The sequence below is a fragment of the Aspergillus novofumigatus genome (assembly GCF_002847465.1).
Source record: "Aspergillus novofumigatus IBT 16806 chromosome Unknown P174scaffold_3, whole genome shotgun sequence".
NCBI lineage: Eukaryota > Fungi > Ascomycota > Eurotiomycetes > Eurotiales > Aspergillaceae > Aspergillus > Aspergillus novofumigatus.
Window position 1 is genome coordinate 218,748 of NW_020194276.1, and position 27,724 is coordinate 246,471.

The 27,724-nt window shown below is 49.2% G+C and overlaps 11 protein-coding genes across 11 annotated transcripts; 5 read left to right on the plus strand and 6 right to left on the minus strand.

The window, feature by feature from the left end:
* Positions 1 to 213: 213 nt before the first annotated feature.
* Positions 214 to 917, minus strand: P174DRAFT_449404 (uncharacterized protein). Its single transcript, XM_024828844.1, has 3 exons — positions 740 to 917; positions 441 to 682; positions 214 to 383 (listed from the first exon to the last, which is right to left on the minus strand). Exons 1-3 carry the CDS (start codon positions 887 to 889, stop codon positions 311 to 313), a joined length of 465 nt encoding a protein of 154 aa, XP_024683455.1. The 5' UTR covers positions 890 to 917; the 3' UTR covers positions 214 to 310.
* A 757-nt stretch (positions 918 to 1,674) lies between these two features.
* P174DRAFT_418835 (alpha/beta-hydrolase) lies at positions 1,675 to 3,548 on the minus strand (the record flags this gene model as incomplete). The annotated part of the gene is made up of 6 exons (XM_024824730.1): positions 1,675 to 2,094; positions 2,299 to 2,826; positions 2,889 to 3,080; positions 3,142 to 3,213; positions 3,287 to 3,408; positions 3,464 to 3,548. The coding sequence occupies 6 exons, from the start codon at positions 3,546 to 3,548 to the stop codon at positions 1,675 to 1,677; spliced, it is 1,419 nt and encodes a 472-aa protein (XP_024683456.1).
* A 1,479-nt stretch (positions 3,549 to 5,027) lies between these two features.
* Positions 5,028 to 7,084, plus strand: P174DRAFT_510762 (general substrate transporter). The gene is made up of 2 exons (XM_024831717.1): positions 5,028 to 5,490; positions 5,575 to 7,084. Exons 1-2 carry the CDS (start codon positions 5,136 to 5,138, stop codon positions 6,870 to 6,872), a joined length of 1,653 nt encoding a protein of 550 aa, XP_024683457.1. The 5' UTR covers positions 5,028 to 5,135; the 3' UTR covers positions 6,873 to 7,084.
* A 2,274-nt stretch (positions 7,085 to 9,358) lies between these two features.
* On the plus strand, positions 9,359 to 12,468 carry P174DRAFT_479806 (glycoside hydrolase family 31 protein; the record flags this gene model as incomplete). The annotated part of the gene is made up of 4 exons (XM_024830711.1): positions 9,359 to 10,050; positions 10,098 to 10,508; positions 10,559 to 10,729; positions 10,779 to 12,468. The coding sequence occupies 4 exons, from the start codon at positions 9,359 to 9,361 to the stop codon at positions 12,466 to 12,468; spliced, it is 2,964 nt and encodes a 987-aa protein (XP_024683458.1).
* Positions 12,469 to 13,071: 603 nt separating this feature from the next.
* P174DRAFT_403202 (metallophosphoesterase family protein) lies at positions 13,072 to 14,164 on the minus strand. The gene has a single exon (XM_024823974.1). It carries the CDS (start codon positions 14,102 to 14,104, stop codon positions 13,097 to 13,099), a length of 1,008 nt encoding a protein of 335 aa, XP_024683459.1. The 5' UTR covers positions 14,105 to 14,164; the 3' UTR covers positions 13,072 to 13,096.
* Positions 14,165 to 15,420: 1,256 nt separating this feature from the next.
* Positions 15,421 to 16,467, minus strand: P174DRAFT_479810 (uncharacterized protein; the record flags this gene model as incomplete). Its single annotated transcript, XM_024830712.1, has 4 exons — positions 15,421 to 15,604; positions 15,696 to 16,232; positions 16,285 to 16,343; positions 16,426 to 16,467. 4 exons carry the CDS (start codon positions 16,465 to 16,467, stop codon positions 15,457 to 15,459), a joined length of 786 nt encoding a protein of 261 aa, XP_024683460.1. The 3' UTR covers positions 15,421 to 15,456.
* An 82-nt stretch (positions 16,468 to 16,549) lies between these two features.
* On the minus strand, positions 16,550 to 17,008 carry P174DRAFT_418841 (uncharacterized protein; the record flags this gene model as incomplete). The annotated part of the gene is made up of 2 exons (XM_024824731.1): positions 16,550 to 16,942; positions 16,997 to 17,008. The coding sequence occupies 2 exons, from the start codon at positions 17,006 to 17,008 to the stop codon at positions 16,550 to 16,552; spliced, it is 405 nt and encodes a 134-aa protein (XP_024683461.1).
* Positions 17,009 to 19,078: 2,070 nt separating this feature from the next.
* On the plus strand, positions 19,079 to 19,553 carry P174DRAFT_429307 (RBP protein; the record flags this gene model as incomplete). The annotated part of the gene is made up of 2 exons (XM_024825567.1): positions 19,079 to 19,223; positions 19,288 to 19,553. 2 exons carry the CDS (start codon positions 19,079 to 19,081, stop codon positions 19,551 to 19,553), a joined length of 411 nt encoding a protein of 136 aa, XP_024683462.1.
* Positions 19,554 to 21,669: 2,116 nt separating this feature from the next.
* Positions 21,670 to 21,881, plus strand: P174DRAFT_418843 (uncharacterized protein; the record flags this gene model as incomplete). The annotated part of the gene is made up of 2 exons (XM_024824732.1): positions 21,670 to 21,756; positions 21,807 to 21,881. The coding sequence occupies 2 exons, from the start codon at positions 21,670 to 21,672 to the stop codon at positions 21,879 to 21,881; spliced, it is 162 nt and encodes a 53-aa protein (XP_024683463.1).
* Positions 21,882 to 22,152: 271 nt separating this feature from the next.
* Positions 22,153 to 23,527, plus strand: P174DRAFT_418844 (uncharacterized protein; the record flags this gene model as incomplete). The annotated part of the gene is made up of 2 exons (XM_024824733.1): positions 22,153 to 22,736; positions 23,440 to 23,527. The coding sequence occupies 2 exons, from the start codon at positions 22,153 to 22,155 to the stop codon at positions 23,525 to 23,527; spliced, it is 672 nt and encodes a 223-aa protein (XP_024683464.1).
* A 1,316-nt stretch (positions 23,528 to 24,843) lies between these two features.
* Positions 24,844 to 26,323, minus strand: P174DRAFT_367776 (FAD/NAD(P)-binding domain-containing protein; the record flags this gene model as incomplete). The annotated part of the gene is made up of 2 exons (XM_024822195.1): positions 24,844 to 26,082; positions 26,132 to 26,323. The coding sequence occupies 2 exons, from the start codon at positions 26,321 to 26,323 to the stop codon at positions 24,844 to 24,846; spliced, it is 1,431 nt and encodes a 476-aa protein (XP_024683465.1).
* Between the last annotated feature and the right edge of the window lie 1,401 nt (positions 26,324 to 27,724).

The following is a 27,724-nucleotide window of genomic DNA, read 5'->3' on the forward strand; positions in this document are numbered from 1 at the left end:
GTATATCACTTTACCTTCCCATCCCTGACTATGTAGATTTCTTTGTCTCTTACCAGCCTACCCAGCCTGGTTACCCCTATTCTATCTAGACATCGCGAGACTCACTCACCACTACTATCTGGGTGCCTTCATCCGGTAGTCTAAAATCTAGCTAGAGAAAATGGGTTAAGAAGAGTGATACCTCCTTTGCATTATCATTGTATGTAAGATACTAGTGACTCCAGATACTCATATGCTTCCGCTTTCCAACAAAACCTTCCGAAAGGGAGCAGTAGAAGTCTGCCGTTACTTTGCACCACTGCCTGTGTTGCTAACCCTGTTTTCGACGACGGGCCAAGCAAAAATCCACACAAACGGCCACTGATAGGATGAGCCTTATACCACTTCTGACGGTCAGCATGCAATGCACCTTCGGAGAAGGGATGTTGGAGTCTACCTACAGACAGGCAGAACCCACCCAGAGTACGTTCCCGGTCCACGTAGTTGCCTCATCCACCTCACGAGAGGGCTCATAATCCCGGGGTGGATTGGACATGACCCAATTAAGAACCGCAGCTGGGAGCAGAAAAAGGCCAATGACATCCAGGGTTAGCTGTCCTCCGCCAGACAAGCGTGGAATAGAGCGGCTCTTGTTAAGCAGCACCCCTACTTCTAGCGCATCAGCACAGAGAGCCCAGACAGCCTGGCAAAGGTGGTTAGTTTTGTGCTTGTGGTAGGGGTAAGATGGCTGAGTACAGACGGCCACGTAAGCTACTGGGTATGTTTCATGGTGAATTTCAGTCAAACCACCAAGGAAGACAAGGAAGACGATATTGACGAGAATGCCTGCTGTGCGCAATACCATGTACACGATGGCCGATTGGGAAGGATATCGTGGTCGTTGCGGCATTTCGTTGGTGTTTTGGGGTGTCTTGCCCTTTTCGACTCGGGCGTTACGCTAGATATACACAAGAACTAGGTAGTATTAAGATCATATTAATAGGGAATAAAGGACACTACTCCCTTGGCATCCTTGGCGTTCGTGTCGGAATGGTGACCCTGGTCTACTTGTAGAAGCGATGTAACCGAGGCTTGGATCTAGCTCTTTCCAACACTTCGCTTACAGACTAGGACTTCCAATTGGAGATATTGCAACTTAGTTCATTAAGTTGCATTCAGTATATGCAGGGGTTAATCACCATCTCCGGTCCCTTCAAGATATCAGTCAGAGGGATGCTGAATTGTACTCGATACCTAGCTGGGCAGGTTGGCCAAAAGGTATAACTACAGCGGTTTGCTGTTGGAATGAAGAGCAGTTCTCTCAGAAATTGACTCTCTTATTGCACGTTCAGTCTTTCATTGTCAGTCACTCTTGTATTGTCATTCGCTCTATTATTACAATTCACTCTTTTATCACTATATCTGTTCCATTCTCCTATTGACTAATTGTTTTCCTTGTTATGCGTGGTGTAATGTCCTGGGCCATTGCCCTATTAGCCTGAGGTCTCCTGACATTCCAGGTGCTTGCATAACATGGACACGGACATAGGCAACATCGATTGACTCGACGGGCACGGACCGAGCCCTGGATGCTCCTCCTGATGGCATTGCTAAAGCCAGGGCACTTCAAGGATGCTATTGCCAAAGCAGCAGTGCATAATAAAGCCCGTCTTGACAACCTCTCACGCATCCAATTTAAATTTGAAACCAGGAACCAAAATCTGGAATCGTCGTGACCAGCCACCTGTCATGCAGCTGGCAACGCCCCTGTTCAATGTAACTGAAGAAGTCGCTGATGCAACAGCGGTCCATGCGGAGTATGATGTAGTGGCTGAAGTGAATGCTACAGGGGCCGTGAAGCGCGACTATTCCCACATTGATGCCCTCCACGGGCGTCAGCCGAAGGAAAAGCGTGCAGGAACCTGGTGGACGGAAATAAAGAGCACCGTGGATCCTGCCCGTGGGGAAAGTACAGTAGCTACCAGGTCGTTCGCGTTGTGACTGATTATCGGCTTCGGCCAGGTGGGCGTCTGCATCGGAGCATGACCCTTGTCCCTTCCAACCGATAATGCTCTCCTTGGTTGCACCGAGAGGTCTTTCCTTTCCGGTTGGCCCCTATATGGTAGAACAGCTCAGCCTTGGGGACCCCGTAGCCACCAGCGACAATCCCAGGATCGAGCACGTTGCACCGGTAACTTCACACCTCAGCAGCGCTAACAAAGCGGGCTACAAGGCAGGCAAAATGTGGCAGCACCATACGCAGCTGAAGCACTAGGGAAGAAGGCTGCGTGGCCAGGAAGCGGAGCCATATTCACGTACTTGCGATTGATCTCTTCTCACTGGGTCTCTTTTGAGGTGTGGGTAGTTGGAGCGAAGGAAAGAAGAGACCTCCGCGGCGCTAGACGCATTGTTGGCAAACCATGAGCCCTCGTTGGCAACATGGCCCACGAGCATGGGCATATGGGCGAACTGGCCGGCCGCGAAGAGGGTATGGAGTTGGTCGGGGATCAATTTACCATCAATGACGGATAGCCAGTAGAAAAGCGGTAGTGGGTCGGCAGGTGTGGTGTCAGGAAAGGCAGAGCCACCGCTCGCTGCCTGGAGAGAAGAAATGTTCATATTTCGTAGACAGCCCACAGACGAGCAGCCTGTCGATCCCATCAACCGCTGATACTGGAACTCGATCTCCGAGACAGTTCGAAGTGTTGGCCGAAACGGACTCTCCAGGATTGCTCCGACGAAAGAGCGCTCTTTGTCGCGGCCTCTGTAGGTCGTGGGGTGATGGCGTACGAAGCCACCTCCAGCTGACGAGCCTTGTATGACAACATGGCTTGGATCGCCGCCGAACTAAAGTTAGAAATCACGGTTAATGTCTGTAGTTCTAGCGGAGATCCGTCAACGCACTGAACCCAGAGAAATAGCTGGCGTTTGTCGAGAAGGCCGACATTTAAGTCTGCATCGTGCCCTAAACAGTTACTGGCGAGGAACCCAAGGACGCCAACGCGGTAGTTGAACAAGACTACTATCATGTTGTCACCGGAAGACCGAATGATTTCTGTGCCGTTATAGTTTTGGATTCCCCATTGCTGCGTATCCGCCACCTTAAATATATATCAATACCGGCAGCTTAGACTCTGGAGTAGCGTCTGATGGTTTGAACACATTGACAAAAAGGCAGTCCTCATCTAGACCATTGCCAGGTTGCTGTCCGGTAGCCGGGCAGAGAGCACCAAACTATAATGAAGCAAGTCGGGTTAGTCCAAGCTTCGGCATTGCTACCGACAACATTCTTTGGGACATATCCAACCTGGGAGGCGTCTTGTTCTTCGTACTTGTACTCTGGCTCCCGTGGCGCTCTAAACCTGAGTTCACCGACATGTGCCTGCGCATATCGCATCCCCAGGAACTGATCCACATCCCCCTGGAAGTCTGACACCACGGTACTTCGAGTATCCAAGGTCAATGGTTGGAGCACCTGGCCCACTATCTCTGCTGGACTGTGTCACGGCCAAGGCATTCGCCATGCTAGCGAGATAGATGCACGATGCGAGAAGCGTGACTAGTGCCATATTGTGTTTTTGATCAGCGAACCCCAAGGTCGCGAAATGAATATCGTGCAGTCGACCGTTGCAACCCCAGCGCATTAAATTGATTTCAAGTCATCCTCCAGCTTCACGGCCGATTTATAGGTACAGATACATGAAAAGAAAAAAAGGTTCAAAGCAGGCAAAATGTAGCCCAAATCTGCGGTACATTACTTTGCTGTTGGCGTATTAATGAGGTTCATCCAGCGCCACAGTAATCTCGTTGAATCGAATATAATCCTATACAACCGGAGGAGCGGATGTATTGTCCATTCCCACCTTCGGATAAAAGCATGCTGCTGTTAAGGGACATCGGGAACCGACTGCAAGCGGCCGCCAACTGTGGATGCAATAGACGAATTCATGGGGTGATGCATTCGCTCGAGCATAGCAAACTAGGAGAAGCGTTGATATGGGTAGAATAGACCGGAGCGATGAGTATAGTTTCCTCGCAGCAGCGATACTGGTAAGCGGCGGTTTGAGACTGCAGAAGCTGAGGCGTCATTACTGTTCGCCATTGTCCAACCGGCGACATTGCTCTCTCCGTTAGCTCCGGGATTCAGCAAGCCTGGTTGGTTGAAAGCCTTATTCTTTTCCGCAGTCCACAGTCTTCCCCGTGGGGTCGTTAGATCTTTACCTACTTAGCGGGAGTCTCAGAGCCATGCACCGCCACGCCTGCAGACGGAGGGCTTTCGTCAATGCAAGTAGACCATAAGCAAAACTGGGGATAAAGTCAAGGTAAATTTCCAATAATATAGCGGTACTGAGATTCATGAAAGGCCACTGGGATTCTCCAGAAGTGGCTTGATGATGAACTACTGTGTGAGTGAGGTACATGGACGGAGAATACCGGGTTTGCCAATCCTGATCCCCGCGCCAGATGTTCGATTTCACTGGATTTTATATGTACAGAGACTCAGAGTAGACAAACCTATCCCGCACCAAGGCTACCCCTAAATCCCCACATTATACCGACCCATAGCTAGGCAGACCTAGAAATTAGAGCAGGGTTATATTAATATAATAAATCACACTGGAGAAGTGGTATTCCCTCGGATATTAGTAGAGCTACATCCCACTATTGGTTGAGCCTTATAGTTCTCCGCACGCTACTTGTGGGGTAATTCGATCTAGCTCAATATGAACCCTACCCCTCTAGCTCCGTACCGTCGACGCTAGCTTTAATGGGTGCGGAAAAGTATGAATTGCTGATCCCTCCTCCGAAAAGTTTGGTTCCAGGCTCCCAGGGGCACCTGAACAATCTGTGCGAAGTCTTATGACTAGCTCCGGTCTCTAGCTCCTGCTGTGTCTATTAGCCTAAATGCAACCCGAAGCCTGTTTCCTGGCTTTCCCCAACTACCGAGATCCTCCTCTGCCTGGAACATGCAACCCGCCAGTCCGCTGGAATTCCAGGCGTATAAGACAGGGCGGGGTTCCCTGGCGATCGAGCCATTTCCGTCAAGGGAGATATCGAGACCACTTTAACCCCCCACCTCACGAAATTCGAGAACTACGGGATCCTGTCCCCGGTGCTTTGCAGCGCTTTTATTGACTTAATCATCAGCCCTCAATATGGTGACGGACGTGAACCAAGCCACGATCGCTCTGGAGAAGTCGGCTGCCCATCATGTGGAGGATACGCTGGGTGCTGGTGCTATCATTGAGGCGAAGCAGGCCACCGATGAAGAGCATGCACAAAACCTCTGGCAAGCCCTGCGAGCCAATCGCAAGGCAGTCATGTGGTCTGTCTTGATTTCCATGTCGATTATCATGGAGGGATACGATACCATCCTGATGGGCAACTTCTTTGCCTATCCCACATTCCAGAAAAAGTATGGCCAATACTATGGCGGAAAAGTTGGCTGGCAGGTGTCGGCCCCTTGGCAGACCGGGCTGAACATGGCCAGCACAGTTGGTTGTATCTTTGGTGAGTTGCAGGAGCTTTATAGTAGCTGTGGTTGTAATAGTCGCCTTGTGAGCTGACCTGAGTCTTCCTTTCTTTTCCCCCCAGGTGGCCTCCTGAATGGCTACTTTGCCAGCAAGTTTGGGTATCGCAAGGTCATGATGATTGCGCTGCTATTCTTGACCGCGTTCATCTTCATCGTCTTTTTCGCCAACTCCGCCGGTGTGCTTCTCGTAGGTCAGGTCCTCTGTGGTCTGTCCTGGGGCGTGTTCGCGACGGTCGGACCCGCCTACGCTTCAGAGGTTTGCCCGACCAACCTGCGTGGCTACCTTACAATCTATGTCAACATGTGCTGGGCCATTGGCCAGATGATTGCATCTGGCGTGCTTTATGGTCTCTTACACCGGTCGGATCAATGGTCCTATCGCATCCCTTTTGCCTTGCAGTGGATCTGGCCAGTGCCCTTGATAGTTATCTGCTGGTTGGCCCCGGAGAGTCCCTGGTACCTGGTCCGCAGCGATCGTCTCGAGGAAGCCAAGCGCAGTATCCGTCGCCTGGGGGGAGACAAGACTGAGGATCAAGTCAATGGCCAGTTGGCGATGATGGTCCACACGGCTAAAATTGAGTCCGAGATCGAAGCAGGCACCACGTACTGGGACTGCTTCAAGGGGGTCGATTTGCGCCGCACAGAAATCTGCTGTGTGGCTTTCTGTGGCCAGATTCTGTCCGGCAGCACGTTTGCCTACTCCCCCACGTATTTCTTCGAGCAGGCCGGCATGGATAACAACCGGGCATTCCAGCTAGGCGTGGGTTGTACCGGAGTGGCTTTGGTCGGAACTGCGCTATCTTGGTGGCTGATCACCTACTTTGGCCGGCGAACCCTCTATATTTGGGGTCAGGGCCTTCTTTGCACTTTCTTGTTCATCATTGGGATCGTCAACTCGACCTCCCATACCACCGGCGCCCTATGGGCGCAAGCCTCGTTCTGCTTCCTCTGGCTGTTCGTCTTCGCTCTGACCATTGGGCCCATCACATATGCCATTGTATCGGAGACTTCCTCGGTGCGTCTGCGACCCTTGACTGTTTGCCTTGCGCGCACGGCCTACCAGGTAGTCAATGTCATTTCGCAGGTGCTGGAGCCTTATTTCATGAACCCCACTGCCTGGAACGCGTCTGGCAAGACTGGATTCTTCTGGGGTGGCACGGCGCTGCTCATCTTCACTTGGGCATTCTTCCGTCTGCCTGAGGCCAAGGGGCGTACCTATGCTGAGCTGGACATCCTCTTTGCGACCAAAACCCCTGCTCGCAAGTTCGCCTCCACCCACGTGGATCCGTATGCCATCGGTGTGTCCCCCTCCCAGGAGGGTCTTGTTCGCAATGAGACGATGCAAGAGGTGAAGGAGTGAAAGCACAAGTAATATTATCAACCATTGAACGATATTGGGCCCTTCTTTTAGTCGATTTTGTTGCATAGTATGCAAGGCGAGTTAACGAACACAGTTTGTCAAGTGCGATCCTTTCCGATGTAGTGGATTTTCTTTCTTTTCCTCCATTGATACTCGAATAACCGTTGATCAATTTTAGTGCTTAGTCGCTGATAGAAGATAATTTTTGCGACATCTGAGCCCTTTTGTCGGCCCGGTTCGGATGTTATATCTGGATTGAGGGACAAGGCTCATCCTGCGGAGATTCTACGTCAGTCTCGGAAAGACAACGGACGGCACTTGATTTTCGTTTCACGGACTTTTCAACCTACCACAAATAACTCTTTCACGGTAACTGCTCCGTGACGAAGTCAGACATAGATGTGTATCCTTCCGTGTGCGTAGAGCATTCCCAGGCATGAGGGTGCAATAGTTGTCTTCGGATGGGGTCTGTTTAGGGTATTCCTCCGGTCATACATGTGCTGATCATGTTCTGCAATAATATGCCTATGCCATCCTTGCAGCAATCCACGTGTGAAAGGGTGCCTTTGGCATTAGACAACGCATTTGATGGACCCTTGTCAAATCCCCGGCTCCGGAGAGTAGACCGCACTTCGGAAAACATACGACATAAAATAATCATTTGAATTGCAACAGCTGCAGTATTTTTTGAAGGGTCGATCTCGGACCGAGCACTTCAAAATAACAGAGAGGTGTCGCGCAGTGGCCAATTGCGTGGTTTCATTTCTCGTGGACAACAGTGAGGAAACCGGGGTTCCATCCTGCATCGTTGTCTCAAATCTTGGCGATTCCAAGGGGCCAGGTGTGAAATATCAAAGTTCATACGAGGGCATCGGTATTGTGAGGGTGATAGGAAAACTAAGGGACGGAGATTAATGCGGGTGGGAAGCAAATGACTGTCCTCTGGCAAAACGATAGTCGGAAGCTGTTCTAGAGTCGTGATCTGAAACTGGAATGCTAATAAAAGGAGGCTGTTAAACAAGACAGAGGGAGGCAACGCTCTTTTGGCTATAATGGGTGAGAGTTTCCTGGAAATAGTCATTCACTTACTAGGGCTGGACTACTGCATTTTCGAAAAAATAAACAACCAGTACTGGCGTACGCTCTGACTCGGAGTGCTGACACAAGAAGGTTTGTGTTCATCCATAAGGCTGCTCACTGAAAAGGCTCTAAATAACAGTTCTCAAGTTAGTTGTACTAGTCGATTCCTCATATTGAGATCTACTGCCCCAACGATGACTATCCACAACCACTGCGAGAGATCATGACACCATATAGGGAGGACATAATAGTTAGTATGTTAAATTATCTACATTAGAGCAGGGTCATCTTGTGCATTAAATCATTGCGGAAGCTTGGGTTATTTAGATCAAACGTCGAACTTGATAGGGTGAGCGTCCGGCTGATATTGCCGAGAAAAATAGCTTTTGGATAGAATCCTTGATTGCATGAGCTGTTCTGTGCACAACAGCCTTGCAGGGTTAGTGATGTGGTTAGTTAAGTGACATAACTGTCTCCCTCCTGTTATGTAAATACTAGTTATTAGCTCTTTGTCAAAGGCCAAGTTGCAATCTTTCAGTTTTTTTAAGTACTGAAGCTAGAAAGTTTCCTTGACTTTATTTCCATGATGTATTGTCTGTGACCGTCAACCAGGTCGCCACTAGTCGAGGAATGCAATGAACAGCTCGCCACAGACTATGGGCATATCATATGACCAGTGAGCGACATATCGCTGCAATGCGCACTTTGAACGCCGTTACTCAGGAAATTCGCTCCGATAATTCGTTGTACATGAACGACCAAGGAAAGAGGTGACTTTGTGTAGCACTCGGTCCGACATGAGAGCTTAATAAGATCATTGGAGAAGATCTTGTTACTCACCCAGTTCAAGAACCTGCCACCGTCCTCCCACTCCTACGGTAGTGATTGGGTCAGGCTGAGCCGAATACGAAGCGCCACATGGGCTTAGCATACTCCCTGACTCAAGAGAAAACCGCCATTAGACCCTGCAGCATGTCCGGAGAAAAGCCTCGGCGGATGAGCGAATCATTCCGCGAGGAGGTCTTAGAACTTTGAGAATTAATAACAGGCCGCACGATGATACCGCGAATCATATTAGTGATTACTTGATAGACTTGGAGGGGATTTTGTAAGCTGTTGAAGTCGAGACTTACCTCTATCACCCATCCCCGTACACGAGTCCCAATTCCCAAATCCAGCGTCAGGGCGGGCATTGCGCGGAGATTTGGCGGACACTGTGTCCATTTAGCAGCTACGCATGTTCTATGTTGCGGACAAGGAGAGCTCTACTCATCAACTCCAGGTTACCTGCTCGGTCCATCCATATGGTCCCGACATCGCACATTGAGGATGTATAAGGCTGCCGGTTGCCTCAGTCGAAAACAAAACCACAACCATCTCAGAAGATCTATTTCCAACTTCTCAGGATGGTCGGTCTCTCCAAGCATATGTGCAGCCTCTGGCTGGTTACTGTTGCTCATTGCTTGAGCCTTCCTACTGCGACCAAGAGCTCCGCGAGTTCTCAGTACACCATTCCCTCGTCGGCCTCCAACGGCCAGAACGTGCTTGCCAATATTGAGGATCCCAAAGCTGTCGATGCGCAAGGGGTCTGCCCGGGCTACAAGGCGTCGGATGTCCGCCAAACCAGGTCCGGCCTGACGGCCACTCTCGAGCTGGCTGGGAAGCCATGCAACGTTTACGGAACAGACTTGGATCGCTTGACTTTCACGGTTGAGTACCAGGCGCCCGATCGCGTCAATGTTCAAATCACCCCGGCTAATATTGATACCTCCAACTCCTCTTGGTATATTCTTCCGGAAAGCCTGGTTGCCAAGCCCAAGGCTGCGGGCGGCATGTCACTGGGCAGCAGTGACCTAGAGATTGCCTGGTCTAATGATCCCACTTTCAATTTTAAAGTGACTCGGAAGGCAAACGGTGACGTGCTCTTTAACACTGAGGGTAGCGTCTTGGTGTTTGAGGATCAATTCCTGGAGTTCAAGTCCTCCCTACCGGATGACTATAACCTCTACGGTCTGGGCGAGCACATTACCAGTTTTAGGCTGCACAACAACCTGACCTTGACAACCTACGCGGCGGATATTGGTGATCCTTTTAATACGTGAGTTGCCAACGCAGTTAAACGGGCATTTACTGATTGACGAGAAGGAACCTGTATGGCGCCCATCCCTTCTACCTTGAGACTCGATACTATGAAATTGGCTCGGGTAACCGGACGTATACCCCAGTCTCAAGCAACACTACCGATCGCTCCAAAAAGTACACTTCGTTCTCACACGGAGTGTACCTGCGAAATGCGCATGGTCAGGAAGTGAAGCTACTGCCAGACAGTCTGACTTGGCGCGCCATCGGTGGCAGTATTGATCTCTACTTCTATGCCGGTCCTTCTCAGACTGCTGTAACCCAGAATTATCAGGTCAGCACCATTGGATTGCCTGCAATGCAACAATACTTCACTCTCGGCTATCATCAGTCTCGCTGGGGATATCGTAATTGGGCCGAGCTCGAAGACGTTGTGGACAATTTCGAGAAGTTCAAGATTCCGTTGGAGACTATCTGGCACGCTTTTTCCGGCTGCTGTTTCCACACTGTACTGACGAAATACTAAGGACTGATATCGACTATATGAACCAGTACCGCAACTTTGAAAACGACCAGAACACTTTCGGGTACAAAGAGGGTAGGAAATTCTTGAACAAACTGCACAAGAGCGGCCGACACTATGTGCCTATACTCGATACCGGTATCTACGTGCCAAACCCTGAGAATGCTTCCGATGCGTGAGTCTGGCGCCATTGTTCAAATTCGAGTCTCGCTAACCACGCGTAGTTATGATACCTACACCAGGGGTACAGCGGATGATGCCTGGCTCAAGAACCCGGACGGCAGTCTGTACATCGGCTCTGTGTGGCCTGGATACACCGTTTTCACGGATTTCCATCATCCCAAAGCGGTGGACTTTTGGGCTAACGAACTGGTCAAATACCATGAGAAGGTAGCCTTTGACGGCATCTGGATGGATATGAACGAGGCTTCTTCATTCTGCGTGGGCAGCTGCGGGTCTAATCTCATTATTCACAATCCTGCCCATCCCCCTTTCAAGCTACCCGGTGATCCCGGATATCGTCTATTCGACTATCCTGAAGGATTCAACGTCACAAACTCTACGGAAGCCGCCTCGGCATCCGCAGCTGCTTCAAGCCAGGACGCGGCCAATTCTGCCACTCAGGACCCTGTCACATCCACGGCAATCACCTATCTACGTACAACTCCTACTCCTGGTGCCCGCAATATCAACTACCCTCCTTACGCGATAAATAACGTCCAATCCGGCCACGACCTAGCAGCCCATGCCCTCTCCCCCAACGCCACCCACATAGATGGAACTCTCGAATACGATGTCCACAACCTGTACGGGCACCAAGTCATCAACGCGACTTACCAAGGGCTCCTAGCCATCAGTCCGAACAAACGCCCCTTCATTATCGGCCGCTCAACTTTTGCAGGCTCTGGCCAATGGGCTGGCCACTGGGGCGGAGACAACTACGCCAAATGGGCATATATGTACTCATCCATCCCCCACGCCCTCTCCTTCTCGTTGTACGGCATTCCCATGTTCGGCGTCGATACATGCGGCTTCGACGGAAACACCGACGAGGAACTCTGCAACCGGTGGATGCAGCTCTCTGCTTTTTTCCCGTTCTACCGCAACCACAACCGGCTGGCTGCTATCCCGCAAGAACCATACCGCTGGGCCTCGGTCATCAAGGCGTCGCAAGACGCAATGAAGATCCGTTATTCTATTCTCCCGTATATGTACACGTTGATGTATCAGGCTCACGCCACGGGTTCGACGGTCATGCGCGCGCTGGCATGGGAGTTCCCAGATGATCCGGCTCTGGCGGCCGTGGAGACGCAGTTCCTGCTCGGTCCGGCCTTAATGATTATTCCCGTTTTAGTGCCGCAGGCGAATGCAGTTAAGGGAGTCTTCCCTGGTCTGGCGCACGGCGAGAAGTGGTATGACTGGTACACGCAGCGTGAGGTAGATTATGCCCAGCCGGGGAAGAACACGACTATCCCGGCGCCGCTGGGGCATATCCCGGTTTTTGTTCGGGGCGGGCATGTCATTCCAATGCAGGAGCCGGCGCTGACAACACGCGAGGCGAGGAATACGTCATGGTCTTTGCTGGTTGCGCTGGATGACAAGGGGGATGCGGCAGGCCAGCTTTACCTGGATGATGGGGAGAGTATTAGTCCGGAGGAAACCCTTACAGTCAATTTAGTTGCCTCATCCGGTACGAAACTGGTTGCCTCTGTTGCTGGTTGTTGGAAAGAACGGAACAATATGCACAAGGTGACAGTTTTGGGGGTCAAGAAGGCACCATCGCAGATCAGGTTTAATGGCCGGAAGGTCAAATCTGCTGAGTATAATGCCACTTCTCAAGTCCTTTCGATTCACGGTCTGGAGGAGATGACCAGGAAGGGAGCATGGGAGAAGGGATGGGTGTTGGCATGGTGATCTGTTGCATTCAAAGTCTGTGTCAACCCTTGATGCTAAATAACTTCTATCGCGGCCCATGTAATCGTAGCCTCATCAGACCAGATCTGATTTGGATCTGATTTCCAAAAATTTCAACTTAAGTTATAATAGTTCAGTGACAGTTTCAAAGGTTAGAACTGAACTTGGACCTAATATAACTCTACTGCTATATGGCGATTCAGATTATCTAGTATCCCTGCTATCTGATGATATAAATCATTTAATACGCCTAAGGGAAGAGAAATTGAAACCTAAAAATAGTTAGGTGCTTACTACTAGCAGAAAACTATGAATTACTAACATACTGAAATACCTACAGAACGCCCTTCCCAACCCCAACTCTACTTAGATGAATCCATCGTGAGACGGAGAGGACTCGAATCAATGACTGTTAGATTGCTTGATTGTTGTTTATGCTTTACTGATATTCTGTTACATCTCTTGATTGCCTTGCTTCCGCTTTGCTTTGATCTTTAGTTTGCAAATCAATGTCTTTCCTCCTCTACGCATTCAGTGTCAATCTCCAGTAAACCGATCTCCCCCGTAGCCGTAAGTCATCCATATATTTATATATATATATTTCTGTCCAATTGGCTTGCTGTACTTTTCAACTATCCGTTGGGAGTACAGGCTCATCAGCACATTCGACTTGAACAATCTGGTGCTTGATTTCTCCATCGCAACCCGTAATCACAAGCGCGCTTAACCGATGGCCATATAAACACGCTGAATCCAGTCCGATGGAATACCTTCCCAGTTGCAAACGACGCTTTGCATCGTGTCCGAATATCACAGTAGTCTTGGACGCTAGCTTATCTTGCCATCGGTCCCATTCCATAGCCCAGCCTTCTTCCCCGAAGGTTTCAACAGGTTTGAATTCACTCTCGTCACCAGGTGTGCGGACGAGAGACCGCATATGCATGATAGCGTGTGGATCCTGTGCTTCAAGCGGGATACCAGGAACGAGGCCCGCATGTACAGCAATTAAAGTATCGCCGAAGGAGGATCTCAAGTTAGGAGGCAGCTTGACGCGCAATATCAAAGGCAGAGCGGCAAGCCAGTCGAGCTGGCTGGTCGAAAGTGCCAATGCTGTACTATATGTTGCTGCGCTATGTTTCATACTTGCGCCGGTTGTAGTAGATGCGTCTTTGTCAGGTATCTCGGGGTCTTGGACAGTATCCCCGGGCACGTCGGCTTCAGGGGTTTCTGGTAGGGCCGGACTGCCCGTGAAGCCTCCAGATTGTTGTATGGAACTAGCCTTTGTGGTTTTGATCTCCGCGGCCGCATTAAGAACTGCATTGTCGTGGTTGCCTCTCACTGCGCTGGCTCCCAGCTTGATAGCTAGATCAACCACACCAGGGCTATCGGGCCCTTTATTGACCAGGTCGCCAGCTAGTATTAGATGATCTCCTTTGCGTTTGTCGAACCCAACTTTGTCTAGGAGCGCCTCGAGGGATTTTCTCATCCCATGCACATCGCCTACAATGACCAAGCGTCTGCTGACAGGGCCATTTTCGGAAGATGATGGGAGGGACTGCGGAACGAAACTGGTCGGTAGCTCCGAAATGAATGTTGTGATTGGAAATATCTCATCGGGAGCCTTTGTAGGAGTCATTTTATCAGCACGAAGGTTTCGGAATTATGGAGTAGTCCTAGTCCCATGGTTCAGGGCCGGGCTTGAGAGATGTGTCCGAAGAGGCTCAGACTGCTCACTCAACAGGCTTCACAGCTTTGGAGGAGGCGGTGAGCGGATGACATGTACAGGTACAATGGAGTCTCAAGCCGTACTACGGCGGACTATTTGTACATAAGGAACTTTTGGTTTTTTTACAATGATTACATCTCACCACACCACCCCTTGGTACGGTCGCACGCACTGCACTATTCCTACTAGATAATATTAAATATTAATACTACTACGTACTATTCATACTAATTACTAATAAAGATGATTATTCTCGTATAACTTAACCATAAGATATTAAATTACTATAGTATTAATATTGAATGCCATCTAGTATTGATATTAAATTCTCACCTAGTAGGATATTGAATGCCATCTAGTATCGACATTGAATGCCATGTAGTATTGATATTAAATTCTCATCAAGTGCAACCATAGTAAGGTAGGAGATTCGTGGAGGTAGTGGCAGTAGGTAATACGTGCGGTGAACAGTAAAAACAATCCAAAAGTCCCTTTTGTACAAATAGTCCGCTATAACGGCGGACTATACCTACAATGTGGACTTTTGAAGCTTTTTTACTTTTTGCCGAATGTACTACCTATTGCCACTACTTCCGCAAAGATACAATCATAAAATGAATCCTTAGTGACTGTATCGAATTCTCACAGATGGATCTGGTGCGAAACCCACTATGATGATTTAAAAACAGTACCGCGGAAAGACAAGAGACGTATATCAGAAACCAAAGTCCTGAGTGACCAGGAGTCCAGGACCATTATTGTTGAGAGTAGACTATGCATGTTACAGGCGAGCGCCGGCTAAAGTCCTTAGTAGCCCCGCCAAATTCAGCTCATAGCCATAACGACATGGATCTTTGTGCCATCTCCTTGTATGCCTCTCCCGTCCAGTGTTGGACAGGCCTTCAACGCATCAGGGCTCAAGATGTCTGCATCGAGACTTCAACCGGGTCAAACAGTCATCGAATGGCAAGATATCCCCAATGTCAATACCTTTGTCAAGGCTAGAGTTTGGTAACGCGGTTTGCTTTCCGCTAGACGGTGGTAGGTCCTTTCGGTGTGTCAGGCCACAAAAGGCGGCTCCCAAACTCCACGGACGGAGAAGCCCCTACCGGGTTCCGGTATTTTCTTCTCGTCACCATCCAGACACCTGGCCAGGTCAACATGCACAGGGGAGATCTTTTACCGACATGTCCAAGGCCGTCCGCAAACCGACTTTCGACGTCCATTCACAATCAAGGCGGGGCTCCCACGCTTCCGGTGAATCAGCCGAAGTTGAGAATATTGGCCTTGTTGATGCTGATGAGGACTCGACAATTGTCACAGGGGTCCCAGAGGCTCTCCCAGATCCTCCCAGAGAGTCGATCGTCGTAGCTAGGGGCCAGGTGTATGTAGCTGTTGCATAACGCTAACCTTGCACCTTCGCCGCCTCTTCTTCGGTTTTACCTCTGTCCCTCACTAGGAAATGTTTCTGGGAATAGCAATAGCGGGGGATGAGACGAACATCAGAAGTTTGTGAACAGGATATGTCTCCGCACAACGGCCAAACAGCCTGCGCCTTTCTCGGCCTCGAGCTCGGATGGTAGGAGCCCAAGCTTGTGACCAATTGGTCAGCTGTAGTAATGGGGACCTAATGATCCCGTACCGAGCCCTGTCCAACACGGCAAGCCAGGATCCTATCCGCCTATCGGGCGTAAATCCCCCTCTGGAGGCTCCAAGATAAAACTCCTCGTCTTCGGTCGAGGTGCACTGAAACACTCTTGGCCAAGTGCGTATACCCTTCCTGATCAGTTTTATACACCACTGTCCGTAGACAGCGGTCAGCGGGAGGTAGAAATTCCTCTTGCTCGCTGCCGTCGGTGCTCGACCTAAACTGCTCATAAAGAGCCCCAGGATGTCCGGAAGGGCCCAGTATTCCACCCCATCGTTCGCCGACTTTATCAGCCAAAATCGCGCAAGGGAAGACGGCCAGTTGGGATGAGCGTTGCGGTCGAGATTTTGCGGTGGCGGCGGGACGAGGTAGCCGGGGCCATCGGGGCGGCTTTCTTCAAAATCAGCTATATTTGAATATGCTTGTTTGACTACCAGCTTACCACAGTCGCATGATATCCACATGTATTAATCGCAGGTTGGCGGCATTTCTCCAGGGGAACTCCGTATACACCCGGGTTGCTGGCGATACCCGCTAAAAGCGCGATAATATCGCTCCAGCTCATGGTATACGCCTGTCAGACATCGACACAGCCGTTCAGCCACGATAGCAACTGTTCAGCCATAGTGAATTACTCCAGAACGGCGTCTACAATCCTCTACAAGGCTACGTTGGACAACAAATGCTGAGAACGATTTCAATTGCTGTCACTTCTCTGAAGTGGAAGGAACGTCTGAACTGGAAGTAACAGACGGGCCTTGCCCTTCAACAACCATTTCCTCCTCACCCACAACCACCGGCCGAAGCACCCTCATCCTCAAACCCCTCTCCCCCTTCGTTGCAAGAGCGCGCAGAATCTCCGGCCAGGTCCTGGGGTTGGTGATCTCCGCGATGTGATCAATCATCAGATCACCCCAGTAAAAACGGCCGCTCGATGTAATTATGTATCCCATGTCCCCAGTATCGGGGGTCGTCATCAAGAGAAGTTTGGGATCATTTATCCCGTGGCATCGGGCCAGGTGGGCCTCCGCAGAGTCATGGAAGAAAAACCCTTCGAAGAACCGGGGATCGTTGGTCCAGCCTTTTGGGATGACTTCAGCCTAGACACGATTAGACTCGACGTTGTAGTAACTGGGTTGTGGATTATGATTTACTGGTGTTTCCATGATGAAATTGAAAGAGTTCTTGAAGGGACTGATGCAGTCGCTGAGAAATTTGCTTCTGTCTCTAGATATCTAAGGTTAGGGCGAGTATTATCATACGAGAAACTTTTTCGAAGGCTTCTTTGAAGTGCTTTCGGTTAGTTTGTCGTTGTATTGATGAAAAATGAAGAGAAAGTGGAAGTTTATTATTTGATTCTGATGTGGTCAATCTAGTTGGGTGAGTAATAGATAGGTAACTTAATGAGTGAATGTTGACAAAATCACTTAAGACGGGCCTATATTTAGTATATGATTCCAAACTCAATGTCAGGGAAATCAAAGCGGAAGGAAATAGTACACCAACGAAGCTTAGAATAGATTATCATTCCACATTAACAATCTATGTGGAAATGTGTGGCCTCTTCTGTACAGGTGGGTTTGCGGCAATCTAGAGTCAAGTTGGTGCAAGAAGGGGTCCCTTTGGCGCACGTCTTCAAGATGGATGGAGGCAGATTATAAGCCTTTACTACCTTTGTAATAGACAAGATTTGGCCTTTTTGGTAAGCCTATAGTGCTGATTGAAGTCGCTTTTCTTTCAGCATATCAGCCCTTGGTACTGGTGGCTTAATTATGGTGACAGTGATCAAAATAGGAGTTTGGATCATTGTTCGGGCCAGTTTAGTGTCTGATTACATTACAGAATCTTGCTAGGGCAGTTTCCGTGAGAGGGTTTGCTTTAGGACTGGGGTTGTAACTTAATCCTGTCCCACAAGGTCTGTTGCAGCCTCCGAAACTTGGTGCGCAGTAAACGCCGTAACTGAGTTTGGGAGCTTTCTGGCTTCTGCGTCCGTTCTGGCTGGGTCTATCCGGACATCAATACGAGACAATCTTGGTGAAGAGCGTATGGCACCAGTTCGTCATTTGTATCTCTCTGCTTGGAAGATCGAGCCTCGGTAACTAGAGCTCCTTGTGCTGACTGATGGCTTCTTTTGCTGGCAAGGAAGGCTGCGTATCTGGCCTTGTTACGCAGACAGTGGGTGATGATGAATCGCTCCTTAGACCGCCTTCCTGTCTCCCCAGGGGCATCTGGCGCCCTCTGGATGAGGACAAGCACGCCTGCGGAGGTTCTCCAATCTCTCGATGAATGACAGTAGGAGTGGTCTGATAAGCACTGTCAACCGGAACGGAGATGTGTAATAGGGCTGACGACAGTGAGAAGAATTCATATCCAGCATTCTGAGGTGTTTATTGCAGCGTCACAAAGGCTGAAGACTATTAATTCACAGGACTTTGTGGCGATACTATTAGAGGAGTAAAAGGCAACCAATTTTCTATATTTGGAGATGAACAGGAACAACGTGTGGGTGCCAGTCTGCAGGCCTACTGGTTCATATCTATTCACAGTTGTCTTGTTATCAAAACAACCTGAAAAGTCAATACCTGAAAAGTCAATATTGATACTTTGTACGCTGTGAACTTATTCATCTGCCATCTCTGTCTTTCTGTATTGGGAGACACACATTTTATATTCCTATAAGCACTAGTTGAGTGCAAACAGCACTAAGAAAAGACCTCCTTCCGCCAATTATTGACAATTAAATTGCGTGGCCGCACACACCCTTTCAAGTCAAAAGTGAGGCGCTTCTAGCGCTATCTAATGCTTCAGGATTAGACCTACTCTGCTGTTGGCAAAGAGTCTATCCTTGGAAGCCTCGGATAGTAATGAGGAGGTGGCCTCTTGGGCAGCATCGCGTAGACGATCTGCAGCCACGGTCAGAATCAGAATCAGACAGCCCAGCGGCCCGGGGTAAGCACACAGTCCGATTGGTGTACATTGATGTTTCAATGCATCAAGCAATCAAAGGAAGAGAAGGAGCAGCAAGTGACACCAAACCACTAGCGAAGCCTTAGGACTAGCTTCACCTGCCTCAACGGCAAAGAGCAAAAGGGCAAAAGGAATAAAGCATCTTTTGGCAAGTAAATAAGATGGCTCACGCCCTCTCCCAACCCTAATTCTTCAAACTACTGTCCCATACTGCAGAACAATTACCGGACTATCCCAGATCTGATTGTTTCTTCACATTAACAATAGCAATGATCACTCAACTTCCAATCCATGATTTACCCATGGACCAACCCCTCCCCTCGCAGGAACGAGACTACAGCTTTGGTAAAGGCTACTGTTGGATCATGACCGCCACCGAGCGCGCTCATATCGCGAAGATGCTGACGGTTGACAGTAAGTATATAAGTACAAGGGTTCTTCATCAAGAAAACCTCTCGTTGACGCGGCCTTTGCACAGTCTCCGATCTCTCGATTCGCGGCAATATCATGCTGCAAGATAGAGGAGTCTGCTCTTGCTGTGGTAAACATACTGGTCTTGATGACATGGTCCACAACGCAATGTTTGCTGGCGTGCATACTCCAGAATTCATGTTGAATATCTTGAAAACAGGGCCGACAGGACCAAGTCCCGCTCACAACATTATCTGCTCTCGCTGCGGCACGAAGCATGAGGGTGACTATAGTTGGATCCCTCCCGCGGAGGTTTGGGATTTTGATGAATGAGCGACCTCTGCCGTCGGTTCAGAACAACAATACTAAATTGTGTTAGGCTGCTTCTGTGCTTCCATTAACTGAGTGGAATTATGCGACGTTGAAGTTTTTGGTACTGCTCTTCTATTTCTGTTGCTGAAATTGCTAGCTTGAATATAGGTATGGAAGTTTTGCATAACGACTCGAGTTTTATACGACCCTAGTGAAAATGGGCATGACAGTTTTTCCTTACTATCTCAATCCTACTGACCTTATTAACTTGATAATCCATCGAGCGTTGAATTGCAGTCAGTCCAATCTATATAGTGCTTCTCAAATTCTTCATTTCTAGCTCCCGGATCATGCCAACAGCCCGTGCTCTGAATCAGGAGAATCCTCCGACAGTGGACGCATATCAGGATGGTGTTCGTCTCGTAGCCTGTCTTCATTCTCAGTGTATGAAGTGAAATAGCTAGAAATCCTGAATTCACCAGATTCTTAGAAAGTAGTTGAAATTTTCAGCATGGTCCCTAATCTATCTACATCTATATTTAATCTATAAAATTCTCAAGGCCTTGGGCGAGCAAAAGTCACAAGGGTTTACCTAGCTCTAAGGCCTGTAGTTATTACTAACAGGGCTACGTATAACTAAAGTAGAGTTAAGTATTAGTTTAGACTAAAGATAGTTAGCCTTACTACAAGATGAAGTGTGGGATTACAAAAATCTGCCCCCGGACGGATCGACTCAGTACAATCTGGAGGATCTTGTCGCGAGCTACAGCTACGATGGAGCCAGACGAATGATGATCAGTTATGACACGCCCTTGGTGGGATCGTGGAAAGCAAAATATATTCGACGAACCGACTCGGAGGCGCCATGTGGTGGGAGAGTAGCGGGGATAAGAATAACAGTGAGAGCCTGATCACCACAGTAAGTACATGGTCCCTTATCGCTCGAAGCCTAGTGGCCTGACCGCCAATGCCAGGTTGTGAGCGGTCTCGGAGGGCAACATTGTCTAGACCGAACCGAGAATCAGCTGAGCTATCCAGTTTCGCCAGTACAATAATATAAGGAACTGGTCCATCTAAGTGGCCGTACGACTCATCTCGCCCGACTGGCCGTATTTCGTCACCAATTCCAGCTCTTATACGGAGGATTGCATCGTATATCCACTCGGCATCGACAACTCACGCACACAGAGGAGCTGAGATGGGGTCAACCAGTGATCTATCTTTCCTGAACTAGCCCACCTTGGAAGGATTTGGCAGATGCATGAAGTGAAGTTAATAGGGGGATAACTGTAGCTTCTTCCGCCCATATTGCTTATCATCAGACGCGAGAGATTGTCGAGTCTCTCCCTAGCTCGCGTGCTACCTAAAAGTCAAAGCATGTACAGCCGAGGGAGCCTGTTTCGCCAAAAATGGCCTCTAGGTGTAGACCGGACCACGGACTGAAATCCATCCAGGAATAGTAAAAATGACTTGTATGCACGACCAGCCTCAATTGGCTCCTTATCATCGGGCCTCCGTAGGTACACGCTGTAGGGGCTGCTGTATAGGCCATCCTTGCATCGGGGGTGAAGATAGACGAAAGGTTATGAGACAGATCATCCTGGCAAAGACGCGTTCCTAGGGCATGTTTACTTCCAGACCCTGATGTTACGGCACCTTCGACCAACCAAAGTAATCTGTTTCTGTATGAAGGTAATGTCGTAAAGTCAATAGTAACCCGAACCGAACTAGACTTGTCTTGAGCGAAGAGCAGGAAGACAATGGGCAGGAAGTAGGAGTCAATGGGAACGGCATCACTGGATCAGAGATATCTATACCTGTCCATCACGGGCCCTGTTCCCTTGACTGTCCTCCGGCCAGCCAGAAACGAAGATATAAGTGTATCAGATGGAATAGTGGGCATTTTCGGGCAGCATAATTTGAGCAGACTATACTTGTTCGCGAGGAGTGTGACTTGTACTCCGTAGCTGTAAAGAGGGCTTGCTGAGTAAGAGTCGAGACGACTTTCCAACACCTCAATGCCCCTCACTGCCACGTCAGAGACTGCAGGGATGTCGAGGAATAGTCTTCTCCCTACCGCCAAACCATTCCTCTAAGTGAAGCAGATCGCGACAGTCTACCTTGAACTATCATCGCTATGGCTGAAGAATGCAAGCCCGCAGCATGGAGAGACTTTGTCTACGCCGACCCACATCTTCGCGAGTTAGAGGATCTAAGAGAAAAGGTCAAAACATCGCTAGCTATGAGAAGTTTGGTGGCTGACCGAAATTGCAGGGCTGGCAAACAGAGGCTGGTGATACGTACTGGGAAGCTCGGCGAAAGGCGGCGGCTACCCCTAATCAGGGCTAAAAGAAAAAGAAGGGGTTTTACAAGGTGACGCTACAGATTGGGAAAGAAATGGCATGGAGAACAAAGGTTTTCAAAATTGACAATGATAGACCACGTGTGCTCGATCTCTGCATGGCTCCCGGGGGCTTTAGTGCCACCGCAAGGCAAAAATTGCCAGAGTCTCATATCGATGCGGTAACTCTTCCTCCGGAATTGGGCGGTTATGAGGTGATGGAGAAAGACATATTCCGGGAAATAGTATATGGTGATATCACCATGTACATTTCAGAAAATGGATATCGAGTTTGACCTGCCAGACCAACACCCTGACCGGCCCAAGTTCAGAAGAGATCGTCCTTTCGTGGACAGTCGATACGATCTGATATTCTGCGGAGGTGCTGTTGTGAAGGGCCACAAAAGGGAGGAGTATCGCAGCAATTGTGAAAGACAACGATTGATATTGGCTCAGCTGGTTTTTGCGTTGAATCGACTCAAGACCGGAGGATCCTTCGTGCTACTCCTCCATCGGATTGAGTCATGGGAAACAGCGTCTATGCTTTATATGATCAGTATGTTCGCCGATATTAGGGTGATGAAGCACCCGAAACACCATGGTGACACATCCTCATTTTATTTGGTCGCCCAAAATGTCGATGTTGAGGGGCGTTCTGCAATCGAGGCGCTATCTTACTGGAAAAGCCTTTGGAAATATTTCAGTTTCCGAGATTTCAGGGAGATGAACCCGCCCTCTACAGCTTTGCTAGACCAAGATATTGATGCGGCGTCGTCGAAGCTGATCGACGAATTCGGCGATCATTTCCTAAAGATGGCGCTACCTGTATGGCAAACTCAAGCGAAGAACCTTTGTGATGCTCCGTACATGCGATCTAAATGAGATTTGTGCCACCTTTCGAAAAGCGGCTCTACCACCTATACCCTGTTCTTTCTCGAACCCTCGTGGCATCTGGCACTATTTCTCATACGGTACGACCCTAGTCATATGTAGCCGTCAGCTTCTGACTAGGCCGCTGATCCCTCATTCTTGTTTTGGCACAAGGGCTTGGGGAAGAGGGAGAGAAAATGTGTGGTATAACCACATTTCGGAAAGCCTGTACGAATGGGCTATTCCGACTCGTACCAACTGGGCAGCCGAAACCTGACCTGGAGTATACCAAAGAGATGGAATATCAATATCGAGTGAGTAATTCATGTGGTTCCTGAAAGAACCATGGGAAAGCGGAGAAAGTCTTCTGGTGGCTTTCTGGACAGGGGAGCCTCCTGGGCAGATCTGCTCATATCGACCCACGGTCACCCACCCCTTGTAGCTAGTTTAGGACGGCTACTAGTATCAGGCAGTTGTCATTTGACATAAAGCCAACACTCCTCTCGTCCCTCATTGCTCACTCACCAGAAGTTATCTCAAAATCTAAATCGCAAAAAATCAATTCTCCCACATACCTTGTCTCTTTGCACCGCTGCCCTCGCTGCCCCTTCTTGCCAAGACCAACCCCAAACAGCAAGAATTGCTCATCGGCGAGGGCATTATGGCCCAACAAGACAACTAATTCCCCGGCCACAGAGATGCCATCTACGACGCCGTGCCTAAGGATGACCAGATATTCAAGATCGAGCTCCTAGAGATTGCTCCGACGCCTATTCTCGCGTAAGATCCTCCCTCGCCTTGAAATACAGCTTGATGATAACGTTTTAACATCCGATGAAGCGACCGTGTCTTCTTTTGTCTACCTACGCGGTTATCTACCTGAATCTAAAAAGAAGCAACTGACACTTCCCGACGAGGGCCTCATCAATGTAACCCTTAAAGTGAGCGCCTCTGCTGTCTACCCGGATGGTAGTCACGACCATGAAGACTCTACTACAGGACCATTAAAGACTACGCCCTTTAATGATCTAGCTCATCTTACTATTCGTAATGCCGGTGGAGTTCAGGTTGAATACATGCCTAGTAGCGACCGCAGTGATATTTTACTAGATTTCCAGATTCCTACCATGTTTTTGAGGAGTGGTTTATGGACTTTCAAGGTCGAAGCGCGAGTCGGAGATGTTGACAACACATGCCTATTGCTATGAGGTTGACACAATGGTTAGAGGGGGGGCTTAAGTAGGATACTTAGAATAATCTAAAAGCCCCGTGACACAATCTCTGTCACAACGTTCTGTTATTTCCTGTTAAGATTTGGAAGCCGCGCGAAGACCTTTGAGAAATGAGGAGGACGGGATGGGGAGTTCGTCGAATATGCAAGTGGGGTTGACTTTGGCTTTGGCCAGTTGCCGTACTAACAATTGACTGAAAAGAGCACAAGGTTTATATATTGATATATATTGCTTCTCAAGTAGCATGAAGGTACGGCCTTCGCGGCCCTAATTCAGCGCCCAACCACAGCGCCGCAAACGCTCCAAAGGTGACGAATAGTAGTAAACAAACCATTGCGACCTGTTGGCGCAATGACCAATGTCAAGAGAATGCCAAGACAGCTAAGCTAGGGTCAGGCCTGGAAATCCACAGAGCCTCAGTAGAATAGGGATTAAGCAGGGGTTACTAGGTAAACGATATTTAGGTTTAGCTAAGCTTTAGGTGAATAGGGTGAAGAGAGTAAAGGTAAGGCAGCAAGGGTGCTCCACCAAATAAATTAGAAAAGGAAGGTGAACTCTAATATATAATAGCCGGGATTTGCTGGTGGTTACCCACCTAGTACTAACTGGCTAGCCTGTGGTTTAAGTATGGCTGAGTGGGATAGGAGCCCTGTTCTCCACACCCTATGGTTGTATGTGCTGAAATATGAAGCTTTGAACATTTTATCAAGAGGGTTCTAGACGAGATATAGGAGCTGGCGTCGAAGATGCTGTTGAATCTTGCCTTGTGGCATTTTGAATTCTGTGTCATCAATGAGATGTGAAATGAAGAATGCATTTTGTATTTAACATCTGTCTAGTTCGGAGAAGAGGTCCGGAAAGACACTGACTACTTCAGCCCTTTAAGGATCTCCGGAAAAAGAAGCTCATCGTACTGCCACAACGTGGTCTGGAAATTGACCGAGAAAGCGCCGCCCGTCCACCACGTCGACCGTCCCCCCTGCAGCGCGTATAGCTTCTGGTAAAAGCCGTCTTTCAAGTCTGCAACCGACACGCGGGCATGCATGGGCCCATGTGCAGAGAAGTCGACCCAGCTCACCTGCTCCCCTTCCTTCGCATCCAAGAGGCGACCGGCTTTGCGGAGAGTATCAAAGTCCTTTTGCACCAGTTGTCTGGCGCCGGCAGAGTCGAGTGTCTCGTCACCGACGATCGTCACTCTAAACACGTTGTCGCCGCCGAGGTAGTCAATGCGAGCCGTGAAAGAGGGATTCGGCAGAGCAAGGTAGTTGTCGGGCGCGGCAGAGGCAGGGAGGTTGAAATAGGAGTAGTTGGTTGCGAATGCAGAATTGTTTACCAGACCGGAGTATTCGTTGGTGTAGGTAAACTTGGAAAAGACCGTACGCTCGTTATCGTCCAGGTCAAAGGGTGCCATGTTGTCCTTGGTCGGCTCGATGGCGAGGAGGAGTCTGCGGGCTGTGATCAGGGTGATCTGGCCTGTTTTGCTGTTTTTCACTGTGAGGAAGACGCCATATGGGGTACGCCAGCTGTCAACAACTGTGCTTGAATACAGGACGTCATCACCGAGATGCTCGGCTACGGCATCGTACAGGTCCTGGTTGCGACCGGACGCAGGGACAAACATTCCTTGCGTGCCGAGCATCGCTCGAGCCATGGAGGGGCCGAACGACTGTAGAACAAACAGAGTGGTTTCCTGCGTCATGTTGCCGAGGCCAAGGCCGGTACTCTCGTAGATCAGAGGGGCGGCATCTTCAAGTCCATGCTTGGTGACGAAATCACCAAACGTAATCAGAAGATCTTCGGGAATGGCATCCGGCTGGGGAAAGTCGTAGTAGCCCGGCTGGATCAGGTGCTCCCACGGCTCCACCACCTCGAGGAATTTGGCGATGGCCGCAAACTGGTCGGGAAAAGGTGGCAGCTGCATGTTGACCACATCTCCGGTTCGGAAATCGATGTACTCCGTTGTGACCGTGGGGTTGGATGAGTTGCCCCTGGCGATGCCAAACCGGTCAAAGAAACCCGTCGCATTGCCGGCGTCGATGAAAATCTTGACGCCATAGTCAAGAGGGGCGCCGGTCTTGGGGTCGACATAAGAGTCGACCATACCACCCTGTCGGTGTCAATAACTGTTCATTTACCAGAGACAGGGACAAACTTACAAGTATGCTCTGCTTCTCAATGAGAGCAACACTCTTGCCAAAGTCATCGCGAAGTCGCACCGCAGCGTAGGCACCAGAAGCACCACCACCGACAACCACAATGTCCTTAAAAAGGATATTTGGTAACAGACTAGCCGTGGCCAGAGACGCGGCTGCGGCCAGGCCGAGGACAGGAGATGCGAGCGATAACATCTTGGAGTTTGAGGGAGAGTTATCTTCAGAAGTAGATGATACTTTCGCGCATCGGGGGTTTGCACATGGTTTATAAATCTGCAGCTGGCCCGGTGGGCTTGTATTCTCGGCCTGATATTAAAGAATCCATAAACCCCATCCAATGACTTTGACGACACTATGGCTTGACGACCACGGTTATTTCGGCAATAACCCTACATTGAGCAATTTGGTCGACCTGGAGGGAATTAATTGGCCGACGGCGCAAATTGAAGTGATAGCTATGTCAGCTATGCCGTGTGTTAGCCTCTATAATCCCTGTTTATGAAGTGCCAAGTCTGTGCTAGAGTCGGACTAGAACCGGATACGGAATTCATCTCCTCCCTCTCTGCAGTCAAAGCGTTATCCTGACTGGCTGAGTTTTACACTGACTACCTGAGTTCACTTGCGAAGGAACATTGAGTCAATGACTTCGGAGTACTAAAGTAGGTGACATTGTGACATATCTTGGCAATCGTGGAGATGACAGCTAAACCTCGGCCCACCCTTGTGCCCGGAAGAGTACCTGGAAGGGACAGCATATGCACTAAAAAGATCGGGGGTTTCAGATGGAAACAGTCTCCACCTGACAGGTGGACTAACTTTATCCGATAAGCCGGTAGCATTGCTCATGTCGCTAGCAATGCTCTGTCACAAAGTCAGCCTGCTAACCGTATTCGGCTGAGACGACAGCATTAGTCAGTTATGAGTAAGCAGAGACCAGGGTAGTGATGGTTTGTTGCCATGATTGAAGGATTAATACTAAGATAGGGTTCGCTGATCTTCAATTTATAGAGAGGTAAGCGCATATATATACTCGCACAAAGATTATGTGTATCATAGTACATAAACAATCCTTATAGCCGAGGAGAATGAGGGAATTAGATAATCAACTATGGTGGTTACAATAAAACGACAACAGCATTCCCGTCTCCATGGACATTGCAGTCCAAGTGATAGCCATAGATTTCATGTACTGCCGATGATACTCTATCAGAGGGAGCAAACCAGAAAATCAGTTTATAGAGTTATATAGCCTAGCAATGAAATACATGTCCCTGTTCTTGCGTGCTATTCTTTTGCTTTGGTCATGGAATAGATAGAGTCTCTGGAGTCAGGAACATATAATTGCCGCAGGATCATAGGGAATAAATCCCCAAAATGCAACAACTTGAACTGCCGTCACCTCTGGAGTCCAAACTTCCCCAGAGCAGAAGTTTAGAGCAGCAAAACCTGTCCGTGCACATCTCTTATACGAACCCCGCCGGCATCTGGTGGCATGGAGGGCATAACCCGTCAACAGGCGACAACTGATTGATTCTCCACCGATTGTCCCTTAAGCTTATTGTAGGTAGAAACCAGTGGCAACCAATCATAACACCC